Here is a 26,444-nt window from a genome sequence, read left to right as displayed (position 1 = left end):
TAATATGAACTCCTAGGGGGCAGCTAGGTGGCACAGTGAGTAGAGCACCGGACCTGGAGTCAGGAGGACCCGAGTTCAAATCCAACCTCAGACACTTGACACGTACTAGCTGAGCCTCAGACACTTGACACGTGTACTATCTGTGTGACCTTGGGCAAGTCACTTAACCCCAATTGCCTTGCCTTCCCCCCTCCAAAAAAACAAAAAAATCAATATGAATCCATACTCATAACCCTACACTAGAGTTATTGAGGAGTGGCAAATAGATATTAGATATAATTCTAACCCAGTTAGAATTAACTGCAGCTAGGTGGTACAGTGGATAGAGGATCAGGCCTGGAGTCAGAAGACACATCTTCCTGAGTTCAAATCTGGCCTGCCTCAGACACTTACTAGCAGTGTGACCCTGGGTAAGTCATTTAACCCTGTTTGCCTCAGTTTCCTCATCTGGAAAATGAGCTGGAGAAGGAAATGGCACAAACCACTCCAGTATTGGGGTCATAAAGAGTCAGAAACCATTGAAATGACTGAACAACAACTAACCCAGTACCCCTTTCGGACAGCGACCCTGAGTTTCCCATTCACCAGCTAGGCTGCTGGAGGTACCAGCAAGACCCTCTTCCTTCTTTCCACAGAGGTGAGGCAGACACCCCAAGTCCCATCTATTCATGCCATCTACCAGGCACGTCTTTATACATCTAAAACAGTCACTCTCCTACTACTCCATCTTTTATACACAAAGTTGCTTAGGAAGCATAGATGAGGTGAAGAAAAGTTGTTGAATTAAAAAACTCAACCAGCTTCCTCTCTAGGGTTTCTCCCAAAACAAGAAAATAAGCAGCCCCGCCCCACGGCTGTGGGAAAGGTACTGAGGAAGAAGGTGACAGAAGACTGACTACTCACTGGGTGACCGGCCGTGGAAATAATTGTAATACTGGGAGACATAAGTCAGGATGCTCAATCGATCGGGCACCTTGAGAGCCACCATATCTTCCGCATCCAGCAGGGCTGGTATCCCCAGCTGCTCCTCAGCCACCCGGAAGGCCTATATAACAGATGGGAAGGAAGACAAAGGCATAAGACACCTATTAGACGAGACAGGTGATCACCCCTCAGGGCACTTCAGCCCGATGGCTAAAGATGGGCAAGAGAATAGGAAACGTTGCTATCTCTGTCTCATTCTCCTCTCTACCTACTCTTGCTTCCAAAGGCTATATAAGCTTTCCTCAATTGCCTAAGCCCACCATGATCTTTTCTCCACAAATCTATAGGACTTAGCGTCCATAACACATCACATCAAAACTTCATGGTACGTGATTTTGTGTTGTCCATCTCATCTGGGAATTCCCTAGATCGATGATGTCACAGGTGCAATCCCCATCCGTAGTCTCATACCACCTGACAGTGAAAGGGACCACCAGGAGACTGCCCTTTGAACGCAGGCAGGTAAATTTCTAAACAATTCCAAACAGATGGGAAGGGGGAAGAGGACAAGAAGAGCTGTCAATGTTATCTAGCACCAGTCTTGATCCTAACAACATGACCTGAGAGTTTTAGACATTTTTGGCCTAACAGTTGAATAATTCGAATATGAAAGAAAGGGAAGGGATAGAAATTGAAGAATAATCTCCCAAAATGTCCCTTGATTTTTTTTTTTGGCTCACTGAGTGATTTTACAAACACAGATCAATGTCCTAACAGCTCTTTTTTTGGCACTGGGCTAAAGACACATTCTTTCTCAACACGATTCCTTATATGGTCGGTAATTGCCCGGAATAGCTTCTCTGAAAGAGGGAGATGCATGCTCCCAATAACCCCAAGAGAACCTTCTCACTCACAAAGCAACCACGTCAAACAGCTCAATATGACAAAAATGACCCAAAGCCTCTTCTATTCCCACTCTCCCTCCTCCCTAATGCCACTCTACACTCCACCTGGAAGCCCTTTCTGGAGCCACCCAGTGTAGACAGCGAAATGAATTATGTTCTCATAACTGGAGTGGTGGAGAAAGACACAGATTAGAAGGCCCTGGGGTGTATGAGAAGGGAAGAAAGACAGGAGGAAGGACAGGCTGGGAGACACAGATGCCTTCATTCACCAGACTGACTACTTAGTGGATTTCAAAGGCAAGAGCTGTCAAGCCAGGCAACTCAGAAGGGAGAACCAAGTGGGTCATCCCTGAGGTCTCTCTCTCTCTCTCTCTGTGTCCCTGTCTCTTTCTCTCTGTCTCTCTCTGTCTCTCTCCCTCTCTCTCTCTGTCTCTCTCCTTGAAGGCAAAAACTGTCTCTCCTTTCGCTTATCTGTTTCTCCAGCGCTGAGCACAATGCCTGGCACATGGTAAGTGTGTAGTAGATGTTTGTTACCTGCATGATCAGGAAGCAGGTTTCATTCTGAACCCAGACTCATACCCCTACACTAACATGATTTAAGGTCTCTCTCTCTCCCCACCCACCCCCAGCCCTGCTAACCAGACACCCTCCAGTCTCTGGACTCCTTCCTGCTACTATCAGGCCCCAGTATTCCAAACAGAGCTTATCTGTCCAGTGGGAAAGAAAGGAAATTTCCAGACTTGACCCGCAGGGGCTGGTGTTGCCTAGAACTCGTGCTGGGGAGAGACCCAGATAAGGCTTAAGGCCCAGTCCAGAGAAGAGCAAGGAGATTACATAAGAAGGTAAAGGGAATAAGGGTGAAGAAATAAAGCCTGGGCAGGATCTTCTTTCTTCCCATCCCAAGGACAATGACAAAACAGCCCCAGAGTCCTGAGACACTGAGCTGATCTTGCAAGGGTTATTTATTAAAGGCAGGGCTTTGTTTACCTTTCTCTCTGGCCTCCACCTCCCAGTCCTTTTACCTTTCTCTCTGGCCTCCACCTCCTCCAATCTCCTGTCCTCACTCCCTGATCATCACCCAACTTCTGCCCTATGCCTCTCTCTCCCTCTCCTCTCCCACATTCTCCCCTTTTTCCCCACTATTGCCCACATTCTCTATAATGCTGTTGGAAGCCTCAGACTCTGATGTCCTAGGCTCAAATTCATTTGCTCTTCTTATCCATATATACAGTGGGGAAGGAACAAGAAGAGGGCATGTAACCAAGAGCAGGAAGAACACCTCAATAGGGAAGGGGGAAATACCCATGAAAGAGAAAAACAGCCTGCGTAAAACTCCTTTCATAGCTCCCCATGAACACTATTAATTACAAGCATTCACATAAGACAAGGAAGCAGTATAATAGTGAGGAGAGCTGAGTTTGGGGTCAGAGATTTGGAGCTGAAATCCCAGTTCCTCATTTATTACCAGTGTAACATTGGACAAGTCACTGGGTGTCTCTAGGCCTGTTTTCTCATCTGCAAAATGCTCTATGAGTCTATAATCTATATCTATATCTATATCTATATATATATATATAGATATATATATCTATATGAGTCTATAATCTATATATCTATATGAGTCTATAATCTATAATCTATATGTGGTCCTTTGATCGTCTTCTATAGAGTCATTCTGGGAAATACCATTGACCAGAGTCTCTGGTGATAGATTCATAGAACTTGGAGGGGGTGAGGGGGGGAAGGAAGGAAGGAAGGAAGGAAGGAAGGAAGGAAGGAAGGAAGGAAGGAAGGAAGGAAGGAAGGAAGGAGAGAAAGAAGAAGGAAGAAGAAGAAGAAGAAGAAGAAGAAGAAGAAGAAGAAGAAGAAGAAGAAGAAGAAGAAGAAGAGGAAAGAAAGAAGAAGGAGGAGGAGGAGTCTGTTAAAGGTGAGGGAAGGCAGAGGATGTTGATAAGGAGAGAAAGAGTAAAAAATGTCGTTGGTCTCTGAAAGGAAGTTTGGGGAGTGGGAGAGAGGTCCTGTCCAGGCCTGCTCTGGCTCTGGGTCAGCACGGGCCAGATTGGTCCTGGAGAGTGGAGCAGCTGAAGTCCATCAAAGCAGACACTGGCTCTCTCTGGAGTCAGCCCACGCTCCCAGCAGATGGGTGGTCTGAGCTTCTGCGGCAGCCTAGGCCAGAGGAGAGGCTGCTCCCAAGGGAGCCCCATTCCTTTCTCCCACCTGCTTCCCCTGATTCAACCCCAACACCACCTCACCGGAACCCTCCCCACCCTCAGGAACTCTGGGGGAACTGGAAAGTCTGGCTGGCACCTAAACAGAGGGAAACAGGCTGAGAGGAATGAGGGGCAGAAAAGATTAACAACCCAAGCAGTCTGTGACATGAGGCTGGGGTGAGAGTCTATTTTTCTTCTCAGAGAAAACAGTAAAGATTTTTTTTCCCAGACATTTTTAGGCAGGAGCTCTGACCACGACCTCACTTCTTAGTTCAGAAACACCTTTCTCAGCCTCAATTTGTTCATCTACAAAACATCAACAATTCTCCACAGGATGGCAAGGCCCTTAAGAAGGCTCCTAAAAAAAAAGTGAGGTAGTTTACAAAACCAGGTGCTACCAATGTATTTTAAGCACTGATTCACAACTTCCTTAATGACATAAAATATTAGTGGGGGAACTGGAAACGGAAGGAAAACCAAGAAGGAGTCAGCTATCTGAGTAAGAATATGGATGGAAATGGGAAGGCTCCAAGATTCAGTCTGACCTCAGCTATGCAGAACTAAAGACTGAGACATGCCCCTTCTCCCACCATGATAACGCCTCAAGGGGACAGAGCCTGGTCGCTGAAAGCCAGAGAGAGAACATGGAGGAATGTAGCCCTTACCAGCTTGTTGTTTTCATAAATATTTTCTTTTCTGAGGGTGCTGAAGTCTCTGAAAGAGAAAAACAACACAAGGTAAAGTTCCAAGCAGCTTGGCGTAGCTTTCTACAAGACTCTTCAGCCTCCCCCTTCCATCCTGCCCCCCACCCTGCTGCAAACATTGCCCACCACCCCTCAGGTAGACCCCTAAAAGAGTGGGGGGCAGATCAGAAAGCAAGGCCACAGCAACCTTGTTTGCCCAAGTGAGGATTAGAGCATTGGAAAAAAAATAATCGTGGTAATCTTTGACATGTACAAAGCACTCTATGGTTTCACAAGGTGTGTCTATAACCCCATTGATCCTTGGCACGACCCCAAGAGAAACTAAATTTCAGAGAAGTTGAAAGACCAAGGTCACTCAGCTAGGAAGAAGTGAAACTGGAGCTTCCTTCCACCAGGTCTTCTGACCCAGGTGGCCCATCCAACACATCAGGCTGCCTCCCAAACAGGTCTGGGCACCGAGTCTTCCCCATCTTCTCTCTGGGGCACGAACCCAGGTCACCTCAGAGCAATGAACCCCAGAAGCTACATAGTCAACCTGGTGGAGCTCAGCCCATCCTCTGAGCTAACAGCCTTCAGCAACTGTGGCGGCAGCAACAAAACCCACACAGATACAAGAGGGGACCAAGCTAAACAAGCAGCCTGGCCTCTGAGGAGCTCACAAGTCTCACACACAACAGCAAATCATACAAGAGGTCATAAGTCATTCAGCATGGCATTAGAGTGGCAAAGAACCTTAGGGATGCCCTGGGCCGGGGAACCATGTGACTCCCACTGTGCTGCTGGGACTAGATTAAAATGGAATTGGGAAATGTTTAACAAAATAAATAAAAATACAATACAACATAGATAACATTAATTTGTGGTTTCCTAACTTAATATATGGCAGGGATTCTTTTCTACTTGAGTTTGGCACCAGGATCCCTTAATTTTTCATTTTATTCCTAACCTGGAGTCAGGGAGACCTGAGTTTGAATGCTGCTTCTTCCACTAGCTGTGTGATGCTAGTCACACATGGGACTACGTGACAAGTCACTTAACCTGTCTCGTCCCTCACTTAACCTTCCTCATTTGTAAAATGGGGCCGATAATAATAGCACCTACTTCATAGGGATACTATGAGAATCAAAAGAGATAACATTTGTATACCACTTAGCAAACCCTAAAGCGCTGTGTAAATGCTTTCCACGCTGTTGCTGTTCAGTCATTTCAGTTGTGTCCGACTCTTCGCGACCCCATGTGGGGTTTTCTTGGCAAAGATACTGGAGTGGTTTGCCATTTCCTTCTCCAGCTCATTTTACAGATAAGGAAACTGAGGCAAACAGGGTTAACTGACTTGCCCAGGGTCACACAGCTAGTAAATGTCTGAGCCAGATTTAAACTCAGGAAGATGAGTCTTCCTGATGCCAGGTCTGGTGCTCTATCCACTGTGCCGCCGAGCTGCCCAAACCACAACATAGTCACTTCCTAATAACTCCTTCCCACTCCTTCCACAGAGAAAACCATTATACAAAGATGAACAAGATATGGTTATCATATATGTATAATATATTATATGTACCATGAATTATATATTATATATTAATAAATATTGCTATATATTACACATGCATATTCAGTCGTTTCAGTTGTGTCCAATTCTTTGTGACCCCATTTGGGGTTTTCTTGGCAAAGATACTGGAGTGGTTTGCCATTTCCTTCTCCAGCTCGTTTTACAGAAGAGGAAACTGAGGCAAAGAGGGTCAAGTGACTTGCTCAGGGTCATACAGCTAGTAAGCATCTGAGGCTAGATTTGAACTCAGGAAGTTAACTCTAGTCTAGGCTTTCCGTCCACTGCACCACCCAGCTGCCCCTGTAAACGCTATTAATTATAATTATCATCATTATCATTATCATTACTGGAGAGAAAACCAAAGCCTGGACAGGTTAAGCGTCTCACCCAAGGTCACAGACAGTAAAGTGGAAAGTCAAGTTTCAAATCCACTATCTAAGACACCCAGAATAACTTGACAATGTTGGGTCAAAAGGTGAAAGATTAATTCCGGTTCACTTTGATTCCCCCACTGCACACAGCAGCTCTCTGAGTCAGCATGGAATGTGGATGGAATACTGGCTTTGAACTCAAGGAGACCCGGATTTAAACCCTGCTTCAGACCTTTGCTAGCTACCTGCCCCTGGTCAACTCACTCACCTCTTAGCTTCAGTGTTTGAATTGATAGCATCTAAAGTCCCTTCCAGCCCTAAATCTATGACCCTATAATCTCTCACTTCCCCATGGACAATCAGCCAAATTGCGAAGAGATCAGAGGAGTGTTTTATCGGAGGGAAGCTAGGATTCCTGGGTTCTTGGCTCAGTTATCTGGCCAGCCTGGGGTCAGGTAGATACTTAACCCCAGGCTGATCAACCAGCCAAAGACAAAATCCAGAATTTCCAGGGTCATTGAAAAAGGTTGAACGATATGTTTTCCTTTTCAAAATGTTAATAACTCATTTTTCATGATAATGAATAAAACGGGCAAATTTTTATTTTAGATGTGAATTTCCCTAAGGAGCAATATCCTTACAAAGTTCATAGCATTACTTTTCATTGCAGTACCAATACAACATAGGAAGGCTTCCTAGAGTGCCGCACCCCCACCTCCCCTCCCCCTTCCCCCTTTCCTTCTCCTTCCCCCCCCAAACTGTGAGGTTCTGAAGGCCCCAGGCCTGTCCACTCCAGAGTAAACTTGTCTGTGCCTCATTCCACACTTAAACCCTTCCTGAGGATGTCAGGGACATGATGATATTGGCTGCCTTCCTGCTTGGGCTGGAGGGGCAGATGGCAAAGCACTGTGGGATCCTTGGGAACAGGCAATAAAGGGCATTTGTGATGCCAGCAGCTTACAGTGGGAGGGGGAAGACGAAGCTAGAATGAGATCAAATTTGAATTCAGGTCTTTCGGACTCCAGGTCCACTGCTCTATCCACTGAGCCATAGGTAGGTTGATTGATTAATTCAGGGAAGGGCCAGGCCAAGCCAGCAAAGAATAGAGTTTGATTTTAAATAAAATAAAACTTTATTTTAAAATGTGAAAAAAAAACCATTCTTAGTTCTCAAGCCATATAAAAACAGGGGGTCTTGGCCCTTCCTTACTTGCAGCTATCGTAATTAATAAAACACAAATTCATTTAAACATGTTACTGAGTTTCTCATAGTAGCTCATGCATTTTCACAATAAATAGCAATTATTAACTCTTATCAGATGGAGGCCCACAATTTTTTTATTTTAAAAGGCGGGGGCAGGGGTCAACATCCTCATAAAGTTTGGGAGTCACCGGGACAGACTAAATCAGTACATGCTGGTGCTGACTTGGGAGCAAGGTTAGCCTTCATTCCAATCCTCTCCTTGGGAGTAGGACCACACCCCCGGCTAGGGTGTCACAGCAAGTGAAAGCGACTGCCCCAGATAGAAAACCCATAATACCCAGCATCTGGGTGCTCCATAAATACCCTCCTCAGGCATTACTTCAACAATACAAAATCTTCAAAAAGCACCGAGGCGGAACGGGAACTTGGATCTTAACCATCTGATCATCACCACACCCACCTGCAGAAACACAAGGACCCACAAATGGGTGCAGGACTCCACCCGCACCCCCTCCAAGGTTCACAGTCCCACAAAGAGGCCCCCCCACACCGCTGCATCCAGGTGTTTCCTTTCCAAGGGTCTCCAGCTGTTTTTCCAACAATGAGAGATGTCAAGGTCACAACTGCCCACTAGAAAGGGGAAGAAAGCCGGGAATGACCTCAGAGGCCATCTAGTCTAATGTTTTGTTTTTTTTTGTTTTTTTTTTTGCAGATCAGGAAACTGAGACCCAGAGAGATTAAATGATTTTCCCAAGGTTGCACAAGTAACAGGTGTCAGAGGTAGGATTTGAACCCCGGTCCTCTGACTTCTGAGGCAATTAGGGGGTCCAGTGGATGGAGCCCTAGTTCAAATCTGGCCTCAAACACTTGCTAACCATATGATCCTGGGCAAGTCACTTCACCCTGTTTGCCTCAGTTTCCTCATGTGGAAAATGAGCTGGAGAAGGAAATAAAAAAACCACTCCAGTATCTCTGCCTAGAAAACCCCACGGGCAAAGTCCATGGGGTCACAAAGAGTCAGACTCAACTGAACAAATGAACAACAGCCTCTGACTTTGGAGCGCCCACTTTCACTCCTGTTCCATGGTGCCTCCAATCTCAGGTTCTTCTCTTTCCCCCAGAGCAATAAATGGATTTGGATTAATGAAGTTCTTCCAGGGTATCAGGTAATAATCGCAGTATAGAAATATATGTTACATAATATACTACACATTAGTATAGTAGAAAGATCAGGTAGGTGGCACAGTGGATAGAGAGCCAGCCCTGGAGTCAGGAGGACCTGAGTACAAATCAAGCCTCAGACACTCACTAGCTGTGTGACCCTGGCAAGTCACTTACCCCTGTTTGCCTCAGTTTCCTCAGCTGTAAAATGAGCTGGAGAAGGAAATGGCAAATCATTCCTGTATCTTTGCCAAGAAAACCCCAAATGGGGTCACAAAGAGTCAGATCTGACTGAACAATAACAGTAGAAAAAGCATTTGTTTAGCCCCTCTGGGCCTCGGTTTGCCCGTTTGTAAAATGAAGGGGTCAGATTAGATGATCTCTAAGGTCCTTTTCTGTCTTTAATCCGCTGAATCCCATAAGGCTTGCAAAGCTCTCCACTGCTCACTACCTACCAATGGCACCTCACAAGACATCTTCCTTCCACGGACCCAAGTACCCTCAGCTTTAAAATGAAGGCTTTAGACTAGTTGATCTTTAACATTAGAAGGCCCAAGATACATGAACCGAAGCAGTGTATTTTTTTTATCCACAAGGCAAAGAAAACAGAGCTAGAAGGATATTTTTTTTATTTGTACGAATTTTGTGTCACTTGATATACCTGGTCTTTCTAATTAAGGTCCCTTGCTGCTATAAATACTATGATGAGGTGGGTAAGTGGCACAGTAGATAGAGTTCTAGACCTGGAGTAGGAAAACCTGAGTGCAAGCATCTGGCTTCTGACATTCACTAGCTGTGTGACCCTGGGCAAGTCATTCACCTTGGTCTGAGGTTTTCTGATCTCCAAGTTCTCTCACCTATAAGAAGGGGACAATAATAGTGCCTACCTCTCGGGGTTGTTCTGAGGATAAAATCAGATAATGTTTTGAGAGCACCTTGTAAATGCTAGCTATTATGATGAGGATGGCAATTAAACAGCATTAACAGCACTTTATGGTCTGCCCAGTGTTTTATATGTGTTATCTAACTGGAGAGAGAGGGAAGGGCTGTTATCATCCTCATTTTACAGACGAGGAAAATCAAGGCCAAGAGACTTGCCTACAGTCACATGCTATCTGAGGGAGGTCACATCTGAACTCAGTTCCTCCTGCTTCAGGTCCAGAACTCTACCCACTATACACCTCACTGCCTGATAAAATCGCTTACCCTCTCCTCACCTCAGTTTCCTCATCCGTAAAGTGAGGGTTTGGCCTGGATGATCAGTACCCCTTCTGGCTCTGAATCTGCTGGTTCCATGATTCTAGACCTTGGCATTTGGAGAGATAAGGGTAGTCACCGATGGGAGTTGGGTGTCTGTGTGCCTGGGAGGGAGGGATGGAGAGGGATAAGGAGTGAAGGCTTAAACGCTGGGAATAAAAGATAAAAGTACTAGGGATAGGGGGCAGCTGGGTGGTGCAGTGAGTGGAGCACTGGCCCTGGAGTCAGGAGGACCTGAGTTCAAATGCGGCCTCAGATACTTGACACACTAGCTGTGTAACCTTAGGCAAGTCACTTAACCCCAACTGCCCTGCCTTCCTCCCTCCAAAAAAAAAAAAGTGCTAGGAATAGGGGCTAACTACTAAAGATGGGAGCTAAATACTACCAAGGGTTGGAGGCTGAGTATTAAGGATAAAGAAATAGATATTAAAGATGAAGGGCTAAGGTTCTACTAGAGAGTAAGGGATGAGGACTAAAATACTAAGGGTGAAGGATTAAGGTTCTAGGGATGAGAGGTCAAGTTCTGAGGATGGGAATGAAGGGACAGAGGCTTTGTTTCTCGGATGAGATTTGAAAGGCATGGCCAGTAATATAATCCTGCCATAGGCCTGCAACATGTAGGCAGGATTCTGCTATGCTAGGCACCACTGCATTAATTAAAAAAAAAACACTGTGAGGACAAAGTTTCTTCCTCGATTTTTTATTAGTATAGCTGAGGAAAGACAGGTGACTTTTCAGCAAAAAGAAGCAACCTCAACCAGCCCAACTATGTGAACACACACTGGATAGAAGAGACTCCTAGGATTGCTGTGGTGTTGGGTGTGTTCTTCTATGCTCTCCTGCCTTGTAGGATAAGGCCTTCTGGGCAGGGGAGATCAGGAGCCGAGTGGAGGGAGGAGGCTGGGACACAATCTTCTCACATATTCTTAAACATTCTTAATTCTTCTTAAATGTTGTTCTTAATTCTTAAGCAACATTCTTAAATGTTGTTCTTAATTCTTTTTTAATATATATTTTACTTTTTTCCCCAATTCTTGTTCTTAAATTCTCAAACATTCTTAAATGTTGTTCTTAACTTTTTTAAAATATTTTTCCCAATTGTTATTCTTAATTCTTAAACAACATTCTTAAATGTCGTTGTTAATTTTTTAATATATATTTTATTTTTTTCCCTAACTGTTGTTATTAAATTCTTAAACAACATTCTTAAATGTTGCTCAGAATTTAGGTGTTCTGCTCAACAAGTATCCCCTGCCTTCCCTTTACTGACCCAAATCCCAAATAGTTTTCAAGGACCAACTTAAGTCTGTCTTCTCTTGGAAGCCTTCTTTCACTAAAAAAGAGAAATTTTCCTTCTTGGCTTGATCTCTTGTTAGCTCTAAGCTCATATAGCCTTCCTTGACTGCACCATTGTATTTAGTATGTGACAATAACTTTTGATCATGAGAAGGTCCCTCCCTTCCCAGTCATCTCAGCTAATCCCCTTATTTAACCTAGGAGGGAAATGATTTCCAGAGAAATGGAGTGACTAACCTGCAGCCACACAGCTCTTAGGCAGAAAAGCAGGGACTGGAACTGAGGTATCTTCTTTCCACTCTGACACGCTTTCTCTAATTTCCTGCTGAAGGTTCTAACAATTTGAGTGCACAAGACCAACCTGCATGAGCCTGAGGTTGAGGAAACAGTTGTATGTACAGTGCTGACAGAAAGGGCTAAAGGTACGCAATCACTGAAGACATCAGCAAGGACCAGAGCCATGAGGGAGAAGGTGAAGATTCCGCCAAGCCTTGCCTGACTACAGTGATTTTCACTGCAAAGGCCTTAGAGAGAAGGCTTGGTGTTCAGATCCAACTCAAGGGTCCCCCACCCATCCTTGTCTGGCATTCAGCCTCCATGGGACCACAGGAAATACCACACTGAGTCAGAGCCAGCATTCTCCTTTCCAGACTTCCGCTGCTCTTAGGTCGCAAGGGCATGCCATGGAAGGACATGGTTGTCTTCCCCAACTTCACACTGAAAAATGAGGTTCACTCTAGTTTCTCTTACTATCGGTGATACCTCTTTCATTTAGAAACTTTGGATTCTGTTCACCACAATGATCCAAAAATTTGCCACCCCTAGATATAGGCTGCAATCCTTAAATAAGATTTTCTAGGATGAAAAATACAGTTGTACGCCAAAAAAATAACACCAATTAAAGGCAATCCTCCAGTTTTATGTGGTAATGGTGTGATATTCAGACCAACAGAATACAGAATGCCATGAGTTATCACCCACTGGATGAAGTAAGAATTCTTCTGATTTTATCTTAACTATCTGGCTCAAATGCCAAAAGGGTACTTATGCATTTAAATATTTCAGGGTTTGGTGCCCAGATCTATGTTTGACTTCAATATTCATGATCCTGAGGATCAATGTCAGCTAAGAAGGAGGCCTTTTCCTGTCCTTGATCCTGTTCTGGTCAACATTTTTATAAATGACTTTGATGAAGGCAGAGCGACTATACTTATAACATTTGCAGATAACAAGTCTCTGGGAGGAACAGCTAACATATTAAGTGGCAGAGTACAGAACCAATAGTATTTTGATAGACTGGAAAGGTAGGGTGAAGTTTACAAGATGAAACTGAATAAAGCTCTAAGTCAATTCAACAAATACTTATTAATCCCTTACTAGGAACTAAGATGCTATTGCTGTTTGTTGTAGGTCAGTCATTTTTCAGCTGTGTCTGACTCTTTATGACCCCATTTGGGGTTTTCTTCGCAAAGATCCTGAAGTGGTTTACCATTTCCTTCTCTAGCTCATTTTATAGATGAGAAAACCGAGGCAGAGTTAAGTGACTTGCACAGGGTCACACAGCTGGTAAGACTGAGGCTGGATTTGAACTCAGGAAGGTGACTCCAAGCTCCACACTCAATCCACTGCCCCACCTAACTGCCTCTGAGAAAGATACAAAATCTAGTTCCTGCCTTGGACTTTGCATTCTCATAGAGATAAATGTCAAGTTCTGTTGTCGGGTTCAAAAAATCAACTACCAAAGATGAAGTTACAGCCTAATAATTTTCAGCTGAACATCATCAATCAATCAACAAGCACATTTTAAGCACCTGCTATGTTCCAGACACTGTGCTTAGGTATGGGGATATAAGCACAAAGAATGATACAAGTCCTATTGGCAAGGAGCTCATATTCTGGTGGAGGAAGCAACACATACATGTAAAACTATACATGGGGCAGCTAGAAGGCACAATAGACAGAACATCAGACCTGGAGTCAGGAGGACCTGAGTTCAAATCCAATATGAGCCACTTACTAGCTATGTGACCTTGTCACACAGTCACTTAACCCCAACTGTCTCAAAAAAAAGATATTAAAAAAACTAAATACATCAGAAATGTAAAGTCAGTTACTATAAATACACACAAAGTAGTTTGGGAGGGAGGGCACCAGCATTTAGGATGATCAGGAAAGACTTCACGAAAAAGTTTGTAAGCTGGATCCTGAAGGAAGAAAGGAACTCTGAGGTGAAGGTAAGGGGGGAGGGGACATGCATTTATTAAGCACCTACTATGTGCAGGGACTTAACAAATATTAAGGAGGGAGTACATTCCAGGCATAGGGGACAACCAGTTCAAAGGCCCAGAAATGCAAAATGGAGTTTTATGGAATAAAGAAGGTTCTGGATCACAGAACGAAGGAGGGAGAATAACGTCCAATGAAGCTGGTAAAGGTAAGTTCAGACCAGGTTGTATAGGATTTTAAAAGCCAAACGGAGTTTACATTTTGTCCTAGAAGCAAGAGGAAACTGGAGGTGATTAAGCAGAAGAGTCACGTGGTAAGTTCTGTCTTTAAGGAATATTACTTTAGCAGTAGTGTGTAGGATGGTCTAGAGTGGGGAGAAACTTGGGGAGGGGGAACTAATTAGGAGGTTGGTACAATAATAGGTAAGAGGAGATGAAGGCCTAAATAAAAGTGGTAACCATGGGAGTAGGGAGAAGGAGTCAGATTCAAGAGCTGTTGGGAAGCTTAGAAATGTCAAGGTTTGACAAGTGATTAGATATATGGGGTGAGGAACAGTCCAAGACAATGCCAAGGTCATGAACCAGGGAGAGTGAAAGGATGGCAGTGCCTTCTACAGAAACAGGGATGTTTGGGAAAAAGAAGAGGGCAAGGGAGTTCAATTTGGGACATAGTGAGCTTAAGATGTCTCTGAGACATTCAGTTTGAAATAGCCAATGGGCAATTGGTGATGTAGGACTGAAACTCAGGGGAGAGACTGGGGCTGGATATATAAATCTGGGAGTTATCTAGATAGAGATGATAGTTAAATTCATGAGAGTTGATGAGGTTAGCAAGAAAGAAAATGTAGTGGGAGAAAAGAAAAGAGCCTAGGACCAAAGTTTGGGAAATACCTCCAATTAGGAAGCATGATATGGCTGATAAATCTACAAAGGGGACTCTGAAAGAGTGACTAGGGAGGAGATAAACCAAGAGAAAGAGTAGGTAACATCATTAAAAACAGCCACCACCACCACCAGAAAAGAGAAAGAATCCAGGAAGAGAGAATAGTCAACAGTGCAAAATGCAAGAGAGAAGTCAAAAAAGAATTAAGACTGAGAAAAGATCATCACGCAGTCCATCACTCAACTAACATTTATTAAGTACCTACAATGTTCCAGGCACTGGGGGTACAAAGAAGGCCAAAAATAATAATATTCATAGTAATTATCTCTGCTCTCAAGGAGTTCACAGTCTAATAGGAGAATAAAATACAAACTATGTACAAACAAGATACAGGATAAATTGAAGATAATCCCAGAGGGAAGGCACTGAGTTTAAGAAGGACAGATAACTAAGAGATTATTTGTAACTTTGGAGGAATTTCCATTAAATCATGAAATAAGAAGCCAGATTGCAAGGGGAGAGGAGAGGAAGTAGAGTCAGAGAGAACAGACAATTTTTCCAAGGAGTTTGTCTGAAAAGAGATAGAGGGAAGCTTAAGGCTATGCTGGGTCTACCGAAAGTTTCTTAAGGATGGTGAAGATTTAGACTATTTGAGTCAGTAAGGAAGGAGCCAGGCAGCTAGGTGGTACAGTAGATAGTGCTGGAGTCAAGAAGATTCATCTTCCTGAGTTCAAGTCCTGCCTCAGACACACTAACTCTGTGACCCTGGGCAAATCATTTTACTCTGTCTGCCTCAGTTTCTTCATCTGTAAAATGAGATGGAGAAGGAAATAGCAAACCACTCCAGTATCTTTGCCAAGAAAATCCCAAATGGGGTCAGGAAGAGTTGGACACAACCGAAAATAAGGAAGCAACCAGCTGATAGTGAGAATGTTTGTTTAAGGCATGTTTAAGGCATAACTGAGGATTCGGACTGCTGGAAGGGATGAGATCAAATGTATGTACAAGGGGTCAACCATGGCAAGGAGAAGGGCTACCTTTTTGTCAGAGACCGGGGAAAAGGAGATGATGCCATGGATTTTTTTGAGATGAAAAAAATTGGAAAAGAGGGAACTCCCATTGAAGGGTGTCAAATTTCTCAGTAGAGTCTGCAAAGTCTTAAGCTAAGGTGGGGGAGGAGGGGTGAGAATGGGGGGAACCAGAGTGTCAGAGGCTTGAGAAGCAAAGAAAGGTTTAGAATACTTTCTGGTGAAAATACCTATCAAAGATATACAAAAAAGGAAGTAGCCCACTAATAGGAGTAGGTTTCCTTATCACTGGAGGTCTTCAGGCAGAGGCTGACTGACCAGTTGTTGGGGATATTGTAGATGTGACTGTAGATAGATAGACAGATAGATAAATAGACAAACAGACAGAAGGACAGATAGATGGCTAGAAAGATAGATTAGATAGATTAGATAAATAGATGGATAGATGGATAGATGGATGGATGGATGGATGGATGGATGTAAGAGTGGACCATGGAGGCCTCTGTCAACTCCACATTTCTTGGTTACGTGATTCCCATCACATCCTTTGCAAACTAGGCAGTGCATTTGCTTCACCTCTCTGGGCCTGAGCCTTCCCATCTGTAAAATGAGTGACTTGGAAGCTGTCTCAGATCCCTCGCAGTTCTTACATACTGGGATCCTGTGACTGACTAGGTCTAATTACTACCGTCTGTCCTTTTGTAGCTGCTCTCCAGCTCTCAAATCATTGCTTTTCTGGACCATTTCTAATCCTACTCTATGGAGGGATCCTTACTCTGAGGTCTGTGAACTTATTTCTTAAAAATGCCATAACCCTATTTCAATATAATTAGTTTCCTTTGTAATCTTACATATTTTATCTTATGCACTTAAAAACATTATTCTGAGAAGAGAATATAGGCTTCCCCAAACTGCCAAAGGACACTCAAAAAAGGTTAAGAAGTCACCTACACTCCTGAACTCTAAAAGCATTCCAGGTGCAAATACACAGTTGTTTCATATAAGGGGATAATAATGCTTTCTATTTTGCTTCCAAATAAAACTCATTCATTCATCAAGCATTTTCCCCCATTCATTCATTCATTCTGCAACTAATTACAGAGCACCTACTATGTGCTCAGCACCCTGTCAGGCAAATGCCCGGCAAGGAAAGCTTAAGCAACCTCGATTCCCGTCAGCATGGTGAGCAGGCACCCCCTCTCTGCCTGCCAAGTTTCTCTTGCTCTGACTGTAGCCCCTTATGGCCACGCACAAACATCTGTTGAGAAATGAGAGCCAGCAGCTGCTCACAGATCTCCAGTCCCAACCACCTCTCACTAACCAGCCCTGGGGCTCCTGGGGATTTTATACCCACTTCCAAATTCCTGGAGTGCTGACCTCACGCTGCTTTATAGCTTGGAACAAAATCCAACCACTAAGGGGGCAGAAGGTTGTGGGGGGGGGGGCGGGGAGTGTTCGAAGGGGAGGGGGAGGGTACTACCAAGGGAAGGAAAAGTGCTTCATCAAAACCTTCCCACTCTGGCTTCTCTACCACATCTGGAGTTAATCCCACAGAGAGAAAGAGAGTAAGCAACCCCTCTGCTCACACACCACACTCCAGTGGATGGTTGCAAGACAGAGAAAAAGTGAGATGCAAAAAAAGACAAAAGGAGACAGAGACACAGAAAGAGAGACACAAAAACGTAAAGAAATTGATGCACAAAATCAAACACAGAGAAAGAAACCAAAGGAGACAGATATACACTCAATCAACAAGTCTTGATTAAGTTCCTACTATATGCAAGACACTAGGCGCTAGGATGGAAATAAAATTAGACAGAAACACAAAGAAAGAGAGACAGAGACCAAGAAACACGTGTGAGAGATAAAGAGAAGCAGAAAAAGTTATTTTATCTAGGAAAGAGTCGCTCCATTCATTGATGCCACGTCTACAGAAGAAAAAAACTGGAGCCTTCTGCCTCCAGGGAGTCAACTACAGAGATGTATCCCTCCTCTTCTGGACTTCCTCAGCCACCCAGAAAACTCTGGCATGATTAGAAGAGCAGGGCCTCTGCTGTGGGGGCTCAAAACAGGGCTGCTGGATCTGGTTCCCTCATCCTAAAAGGGTTAGGTGAAAGTGGGAAGTATTGAAAGAAAAGGGACAGAACTGCCCAACGTTGGGACCCCATCTGCACAAAAGTGCCCGAGACTGCTGGAAGGAGCTTCTCCTATTTCCCAATAGTCCCTTCACTGCAGCCTGAGCCAGGGGAAAACCCAAGAACGTCCAGACTTTTTTTCTCTTGTGGTGAAAAAAGCTGGAAAATTGACCAGGGCTTCTCCTCTCCCAAGGGAGAGAGAGTTCAAGTTGTCACCCCAAGGGGCATCTTCACATTGGGGTCTCAACACGTGGGCTGCCCGACACCAACTGGTTAGGAGAAGAAAAAATGTTCATTCCCCTCCATGTGCTTTCTGGAAAGAAAACAACAGGAAGGGGAAAAGGTCATTGGAGCCGAGTACCCCCCGGCCTCCAGAATAGAAGGCCACTTGGTCCACTCAGCCGTTGGAAGACGGGCTCCAGGCTTCCTGCTAAATGTCTAGTGTCTTTGTGTGGGAAGTGAGGTCAACCACAGTCCCCTCCTTCGCCTCCCCTCCCCACTGTCTCCAGAGCCACCACTTCCAGTGAGTCTTGATGCTTATGCAAAGAAGAGAAATAGTTTTTCATCAGGATACAAGTGAGGTGTCCAAGTAGAAGGCAGACTGGATCTGGCACCACATAGAAAAAAATCCGGCGGCTGCCATCTTGTACTTCTGCCCCTCCCACATCTTTATCCCCCTCTTCCTAGCCCCTGTGGACTCCAAAAGAGGCAAGAGCAGGATTTTGGTTTCCTTGGGCTGGAAGGTTCCACAAAAGATCATCTAGTCTGTCTTCCTGTCTTTAGGCAAAGACAGAGACTCTGAAACTATCGCTCCATGACACAGTTCTAGGAAGTACTTTCTAACATCTCGCCTAAGCCCCTTAAAGCCTTCTTCTCCCCCAAGTTCTCTTCACTCTTGTCTTGCCTTCAGTGAAAGACCTATTCATGTGCCTTCACACGATTTAAGCCCTTTCCTCCCACCTCTTCAATCATCCCTTCTCTAGGCTATAAAAATTCAGCTCCTCCCTCTTCTCTTCCCAAGGAACCAGAGCATGGGGAAAATGCAGAACCCTTTCCTGAAACACTTGAAATTTCTAACTGGCTATTCCAAGGTGGCAGAAGAGTATCTCCAAACATCTGAGGTGCCGAAGTCCCTTTTAAGTGGTTTTAGCACCTTTGCAGCCAAAAGGAAAGCAGTGGGGAGACCCGCCCGGTAAGGGCGTGACCATTTTTTTTCCAGGGCTGTGCTCACCTGGGCTGGCTTGGGAGACAGTCGTCACCATTTAACCTGCACACGTGGGCTGGAGGCTTCCAATCCAGCAAGTTGGAAAGCCCTCAGGCAGGGCTCATTCTCAAGGCTCTTACTCAGTGTTTATGAGCCCTGACACTCCTATACCATCGACCCGTGGGGAAAACCAGTAGGCAGAGGGGAGAGCTTAAGGGCATCAGCCTGGGCCACCAAGAGTATGTTGGCATAGCTCCAGTGTCAGGCTGGAATCATTGGCCTCAGCTCTCATCTTCACTGCCTGACAGTCCCACTCCCCCCCACAAAAAAAATCCCCCATCCTCCCCCTATTCAGAAAGCAGCAATCCAATTTTGTCCCAGCTCCAGGTTCTTCCATTAAAAAAGATATCTCTACCTCCAGCCTCTTCCCTTCTCCCATGCATTCATTCTTCACACAGCTGCCAAAATCATTTTAATGCATATGTCTAACGTCATCATTTCCCTACTCAAAAATCCTTGGGAGCTTCTCCTAGTGCTAATAATGTAAAATGCAAACTCCTAAACCAGGCTCTGAAGATAATCCACATGCTCCAAACTGGAAAACTAGCTGCCACACACACACACACACACACACACACACACACACACACACACACACCTCATCTCTCCTACCTCCATGCATTTGCAAAAGCAGTCCCCCATGCCCAAAACACACTTCCTCCGTCTCTGCCTGATGAAATCCTTCTCTTTCTTCCAGGCTTAGTTAGCTAAGAGGCTTCCATGAAGTCTTTCCTGATTTCACCTTCTCTCGAGCCTAGAAGAAAGTGATCCCACCTTTGTTAAATTTTCCTAGAATACTTAGTTTAATCTCTCCTTTGGAGAGATATGAGTGCATAAAAAAACATTTATTGAGGACCTACTGTGTGCAAAGCACTGCGCTAAGTGCCGGCTTTCCAACCTGCCAAGATCACACTCTCCCTTTTATCACACTTCCTTGTACGTGTTCGTGACCTTTTTTATTTATTTATGTAGTGCTGCAAGATTTACAAATAGCTTTCCTCAGAGGGAACTAGTGCAAGTGTTATGATGCCCATTTTATAAATAAGGAAGTATTGGAGCCCGGATTCCAACCCAGGTCTCTTCTGACTTCAAACAGTCCTTCCGACCACACCTTAAGGGCAGAGGCTGGGTTGTTTTTTTTTCCATCTTGGTATCCCTATCACATAGCATCACAGTGCCACATATGCAGTAAGTGCTTCATAAATGTTTTTTGAATGTGGAGCTCTTTCAGAGGGGCGACCCATGAGGAAAGTTTAGAGGCACAAGAATTATTCCATGGGGCAGAGGGGTGATGACATCGATCTTCAAGGATACATTGAGTTTCTGTTCAAAGATATTCTCCTTTTCCACTGAGGGCAGACCAAGAGGGAATTCGAAGGAAGGTTTTGGAGATTTAACAAAAGGAAGGGCTTCCTCATGGTGAGGTTGTTCGATACTAAAACAGGATGTCTCCCATCCTTCTCCCAGGGGCCTTTAAAAGTAAGAAAGATTATCAGTGTCCCCAGATGGTTCCAGTGTGACTTAGCTTGGGAACAAGGCAACAGACATCAAAAACGCCTCAACTCCCTCCACCCTTAGATCCTCAGCCCTTGTTTCTTTTCTACTTTGTGAATGCTCCTGGACAAAATCTAGAAGGCCAAGCCACCTTCCTTTTGTATCCTACACACTCCTGGGCCAGCTGTTCTCTGTGGGGTAAGCCAGAGCAGACTCAGGGGACATGAACTAAGCGTCAAGACGCACAAAGAGTTGCCTAGTTTTTGGACGTGGCTAATGTGGGAATTTATTTGTCTATATACCTGTGTTAAAAGTGGTTTTTTTTTTTCATTGTAGGAGGGAAGAGAGAAAACAAAATTGCTCATTGAAAAAAATTAATTAAAAAAAACCTAAAGTTGGACTAAGGCAAATAATTCTTCAGGTAAAATAGCACACCACCACCCCCTCCCCGGTCACATCATACAAGTCAAATATATAGAATTTTTTAAACTATTGTCCATCTTTGTGGAATTTTTGAACACTTTCATTAGTGAGGATAGCTGGGAGTTGAATATTCCAAATTGGTATTGGGAGCTTGGCCACCTTGGAGGTTAGGAGAGCACCTGACTCTTGTATTCCCTGAGGTCCTGGTTGAGATGATTGTGGCCAAAGGCAGAGGTGGACTAATGGCTGAACAGCAGGGCCTCAGTACTAACTCTGAGACACACCCGGGTGGAAGGATGTGGAAAGAAAATGGCAACAGTCAGTGCTAAATAAAAACCTAACACTCACATACACATCAACAAGATGAAAAAGTCATCGCTGTCGCCATCATCATCTGTACAAGTTAACAAAGCCTGACCCTCCCCACTCCCACAGACACACACACCCCTCAGGCTGTCTTTCAAGAGTTTCAAAGTGCTTTAATTATGTCACCTAAATAGAAATATTGGGGAAGGAAGAAGAGGAGACAAAGTGTTATTTGCATCCCCTAAGGATGTCCTGGATATGGGTTATACCAGTAGCTTAGAATCTTCCACTTCCCTGCCCTGCCCGGCTTTATAACCCTCCAAGGAGCCTTAAAAAAAAACAATTGCTAATTGAGGGTCACTTCCAGGCCTTCCCCTTCACCACCTGGCCCTAGAAAGGGGACTCCCCCTCAAGGAAGAACAGAGAATGACTCCAAGTCACTCAGCAGGCAACTTACCCCAGCAATGAGGAAAGGACAGATAGCTTGTGACTGAATGAAGCCAAGGGGACCATCGAGGGGCAGACTCCAGGGATCTGAGAAACCCCAATAATTTAGGAGGCTTTGCTGGTGCCTGAAAGAAGATGGAGAGGAGGAAACAGGGAAGCAGCAGGGGAGAGATGAGCACATGTGGTTTGGGAAATTGGCCTAGTAACCCACACAAGCTGGCACACACATGCACACAAAACCCCCACGATGCTCCAAGCAGCAGCAGAGAAGGGAAGCTGGGCAGAACCCAAGGAGCCCAGGAGAAAGCAAAAAGATTCAGCTTGTGCTGTGGTTCTGAACAAAGATGAATATACACCAAAACAAGCCAGGCTGGGCCTTCCTCCCTTTCCCTCACACTGTAAGAGGAATCTGAGGGAATCAGGTAAATTGTCATGGAAAGAAAGGTGAGGGAAGTTCCTGGTATCCACCAGGCAACCCTCCGTCTATCCATTTGGGCTCCCTCTGTAACCACACCAGCAGGGTGAGCAGCTAGACTCCTAGACTATGGAGTTCTAGGTCACTAGCAAAGTGCTTTTGTCCAGCTCTGTCCTCATGAGACACATGGCTCTGTTTCCTTTGTCACTGGGTCACAGGATCAGAGAATGAAACATTGGAAGGGAACTTAGAGGTCATCTAGTCTGACCCCCTAATTTTACAGAGAGGGAAACTAAGACAAAGAAAAGGCAAGTGGCCTGCCTAAAGCCCTTACAGGCAGAAAGTGGCAGAGCTGAGATTCAAACTCAGGTCCTATGACTTGCAGTTCAGGGCACTTCTTGCTTAACAAAATTAGCCCAAGGGATCACAGGACATTACTGTTTTAGTCCCTTTTTATCTCTCAGGCCAAAATATGACATTTCAACATTTTTGAGAGGTCACAGGAACAGAGATGGAAAGGACCACAGACAGTGGCCCTTAGCACAGTGGCTGGTAAGTATGTGCTTAATAAATGTTCATTGAATTGAGTTGAAATGACCTCAGAGGTCCAAACATTCTCATGCAGTCCACAATGACCCTATGTGCCCCGGGACCAGATTAAAATGTAATTGGGAAATATTTAACAAAATAAATAAAAATACAGTAAGGCCAAGATAATATTACATTTTAAAACTAAATCAATATGTCATCCACAGGGTTCATCCTGTGTGGACTAGTGGCCCCTGTTTCTATTTGAGTTTGACACCGCAGGTCTATATTTTACTGAGGAGGAACTCAGGCACAAAGGTAGTCAAGTGACTTGCCCAAGATGACACAGAGGGGAAGAAGACAACACAGGATTTGAACCCAGATCCTCTGACTCCACATTCAGCCGTCCTTGCACCGGACTACATTGCTTGACAGATGTGTGTGTTTGGAGGAATGGAATAAAATCTTAACACCCTGCTGAAAATTACCATTTCAAGGAAGCGGAGCCTAAACAAACACTTTTTTTTTAAGGGCAAAAGCATTCCTCTACACATTTGAAATGTATTTTAGAATAGAAATGACATCTCTGAGCATTTCCAAATCCGCTGTAAGGAAGTTCAGTGCAGGATAGAGAGGAGGGAGCAAAATAAATAAAAGCCATTTTCTGAAAGGGTCTCTTGCCTTTGCCTTCTCTGCAGTGGCAGGAGCCAAAGAACAAGTCTCCACGTGACCAGCCTGGCTTGGGGTGCCAAGGGCCAGTTGACTAGTTACCATTCATTCCCAACTCCTGGGCTTCAGCGGCCGCTACGGTCTTGCTCCAAACGAACTGTACCCCAGGTTTACTACGGCAAGACCACATCCCAGTGTATTCCTGAGCCATATCTTCCTGGCACTTCATTCCCCTATTTCCAAACACCAGAATCGGAACATTTTAAACTACTCTTAGTTGGGCAGTTAACACCTCTGAAGAATTGTTTTTATCCAACCTCCTCCACGCTCAGCATGGCCTTGGCTTCAGCTAAAGAGGGTGGGGAGGCCTCACTGGCTACTCTCTATAGCCCAGGAAACCCAGTGTTTAGCACCACCAGCGGGAATCTAGGCTCTTTCCAAACAAAGCCCTGGAAAACCACCTTCCAGTTCAGATCTTCCCTGAGGCACAATTCTACAAAGGGGTTATGGGTTAAAGTTTTCCTTACTTCAAGCCTAGAGGGGGAAATACTCGGTCCTATTCCTTTCCCAACCCCCTCCCCTTGTCACTGGTGGGGAAACAGGATTCTAGTTTAAGATTTGGGAGTTCCTCACTTCAGCTCAGTATTCAGACCCCGCCCCCCACCCCCCTTCATAGGCCTGACTGGACGGACGGCAATAACCCACTGTCTCCAGAGCTCCTAAAGGAGAGCAAGCTCCGGGCTCCCAGCCAGTCTGGTCTGACGGACCAGTTGTCTCACACTTTGTGCAGAGCCCCATCCCCACCCATACTGAGCCACTCCTGACCTGGCCCGACTGGCTCCTGGGGAAGGAAGGACTTGTCCACCATTCCAGCATCCCTCTATCTCTGGCTCTGGGCAAATCAAAAGTTTGGCCTCAAGACAAAAGAAACTTAAGTTTCTGAAAGGGTGCCGATGCCCGCCTCAGTCATCAGAGGGCAGAGAGAGGAACGAAACATGGGAATGACAACTAGAGATCTGGGGGTCCTAGGGTCAGATAATTCCAGAGAGCAGTGGGGGCAGATGTCAAGAGCCCCAAGAATAGATGCTTTCTGCATTTTTTTTCCAGGAAGGGAGGAGGAGCCTGAACTCCTGGAATCTTTGCCTAGTAGCCCAGCTTCTTGGGCATAATAACTGACCTTTATAGAATCCTTCAAAGTTTTCAAAGCCCTTTACATACACAGCTTCATTTACACCTCAGAAAAAAAATTATGAAGTAGGCATTGACTATAATTGTCCCCATTTTACAGATAAGAAAGCTGAGGTTAAGAAAGGTTGACTAATTTGCCCACATTCACATAATTACTGAGTCCTAGAGAAGGGATTTGGCCCCAGGTTCAGCACCGGTACTCAATCCTCTAACCCTCACCGTTTTTCCAATAGAAATGTATCTAACTGTGGTCACGTACCCCAACCCCCATCCCTTTCTTGGTGGGAGGTCCTGAAACAAAGAGACTTGAGAAACCAGGATGCAGGAAGCTTAGTTTCATTCAAGGTGAAGGCGAGCAGCAGCCCGGACCTGGTCAGGTTGATGCCAACCAACACGTCAGCTAACAGGAGCGGAGCTGTCTGCCCCTGGAAGGTTTCGGGCACCCGCTACTCACATGAGGTCCGGTCTGTGCCGGTGCAGGATGGCGCAGAAGGCCAAGCCGTCCCTGAAGGAGGTGGTCATGTTGGTGATGTTGACCTCGGGGTATCCCTCACACTGCTGTCGGCACCACTGCTGCAGGGCCTTGATGGCCGCCATCCTGAGTCAGGACTGGGAACGAAGCGGGGAAGTGGTGAAGCTCCCAGAGGCGCGGAGGCTGGGGAAGTCCCTCGCAGGCACCCCGCTTCCTGGGTGCAGACCTGGAAAGCCAGAGCACCTCTGGGCAGGGCAGGGAATTCCGGGGAAACTCCAGCTCTGGTCCGCCCTTGCTTGAAAGCCCAGCTCCCAGGCGATCGGTTTCCAGCTCCTTAGTCCACGCAGAGCGACCCCAGGGGCCTCCCTGGAGGAGGGGGCAACGACCCCAGGGATCCAAGCCAGCTGGCTACAGCCAGATCCCGATCCCCGAGAGAAAAGCAAGATTCCGTCCCCTTAGCGGCCACAGCGGCTGGGGAGGGGGGATCGGACGCGTCCGGGAGGGTTGAAAGTCCCGGGCAGTCCCGGGCTTTGGCAGCCACCGGGTTCCTCCCCGGCCCGCCCCCAGCTCCCAGAGGCCAGCCCCTGCTGCTCAGGTCCACTGGCTCCGGGCGGCGCAGTCCCCGCGCCCGGGCAAGCCTGCTCCTCTCGGCTCCTTCCCAGCCCCGCGCCGCCGCGGTGCTGCTCCCCTCGCCCGCCTGCCCGCTGGTCCCCAGCGCTCCGCTAGCCCCGCAGCCTCGCTCCTCTCCTTCCGCCTCTTCAACTCCCCCAGACCGCTGGCCAGCTAGAGAGCCGGCCGCACAGCGCCCGAGCGCACCGCAGCCCCAGCTGCAGAAGGGCCGCGGTCACCCCAACTCGCTCTCGGACAGCAGCTTTCTGGGTGTCCGGGAAGCTCTTGGCCAGATCTGTGGGAAAGAGGAGGCGGGGAAGGAGGAGGCGGAGGGAGGGGACTAGCGAGAGAGGCGGGGCTGGCCAGTGGAAGGTGTGGGGTGGAGGCACCCCATTCCTAGACAGGAAAGTGGGGAATCAGGGGGCTGGCCTAGGCCTAGTGAATAGTCTTGGACAAGTCACTGCCTCACCATGAGCCTCAGTTTCGCCATCTGTAAAGCGAAGGAGTTGGACTAGAGCAACGGTTCATAACCCTTTTTTGTGTCTCGGACCTCTTTGGCAAACTGGTGAACTGTCCGCGGGATAATATTTTTTTTAATGCATAAAATAAAATACGTGGGATTGCAAAGGAAACGAATTCTATTGAAATATAGTTATCAAAACTTTCAAAGAGTTTCACAGGCCCCAGGCCAAGAACTCCAGGTATCCAGATTGATGATTTCTGGGGTCTATCTCCACGCCCAACCCTGCTTTAAAAAGAGAGAGGGAGAGAGGGAGAG

At 45.8% G+C, this 26,444-nt stretch overlaps 1 protein-coding gene across 1 annotated transcript in view; it reads right to left on the bottom strand.

Annotated features, from left to right (window-relative positions):
- MICALL2 (MICAL like 2) overlaps window positions 1–25,931 on the bottom strand; it is a 61,446-nt gene extending 35,515 nt beyond the window's left edge. The window contains exons 1-3 of the mRNA XM_036741322.1: window positions 25,040–25,931; window positions 4,705–4,753; window positions 904–1,045 (exon numbers count right to left, since the gene is read on the bottom strand). Of these exons, the coding sequence (XP_036597217.1) occupies window positions 904–1,045; window positions 4,705–4,753; window positions 25,040–25,182 (334 nt within the window). The 5' untranslated portion in view covers window positions 25,183–25,931. The remainder of the gene's footprint in view (window positions 1–903; window positions 1,046–4,704; window positions 4,754–25,039) is intronic.
- Between the last annotated feature and the right edge of the window lie 513 nt (window positions 25,932–26,444).

This window comes from Trichosurus vulpecula, chromosome 1 (assembly GCF_011100635.1).
Source record: "Trichosurus vulpecula isolate mTriVul1 chromosome 1, mTriVul1.pri, whole genome shotgun sequence".
Taxonomy (NCBI): domain Eukaryota; kingdom Metazoa; phylum Chordata; class Mammalia; order Diprotodontia; family Phalangeridae; genus Trichosurus; species Trichosurus vulpecula.
The sequence above is the reverse complement of the archived record's forward strand: the minus strand, read 5'-3'. Positions and strand labels throughout refer to the sequence as shown.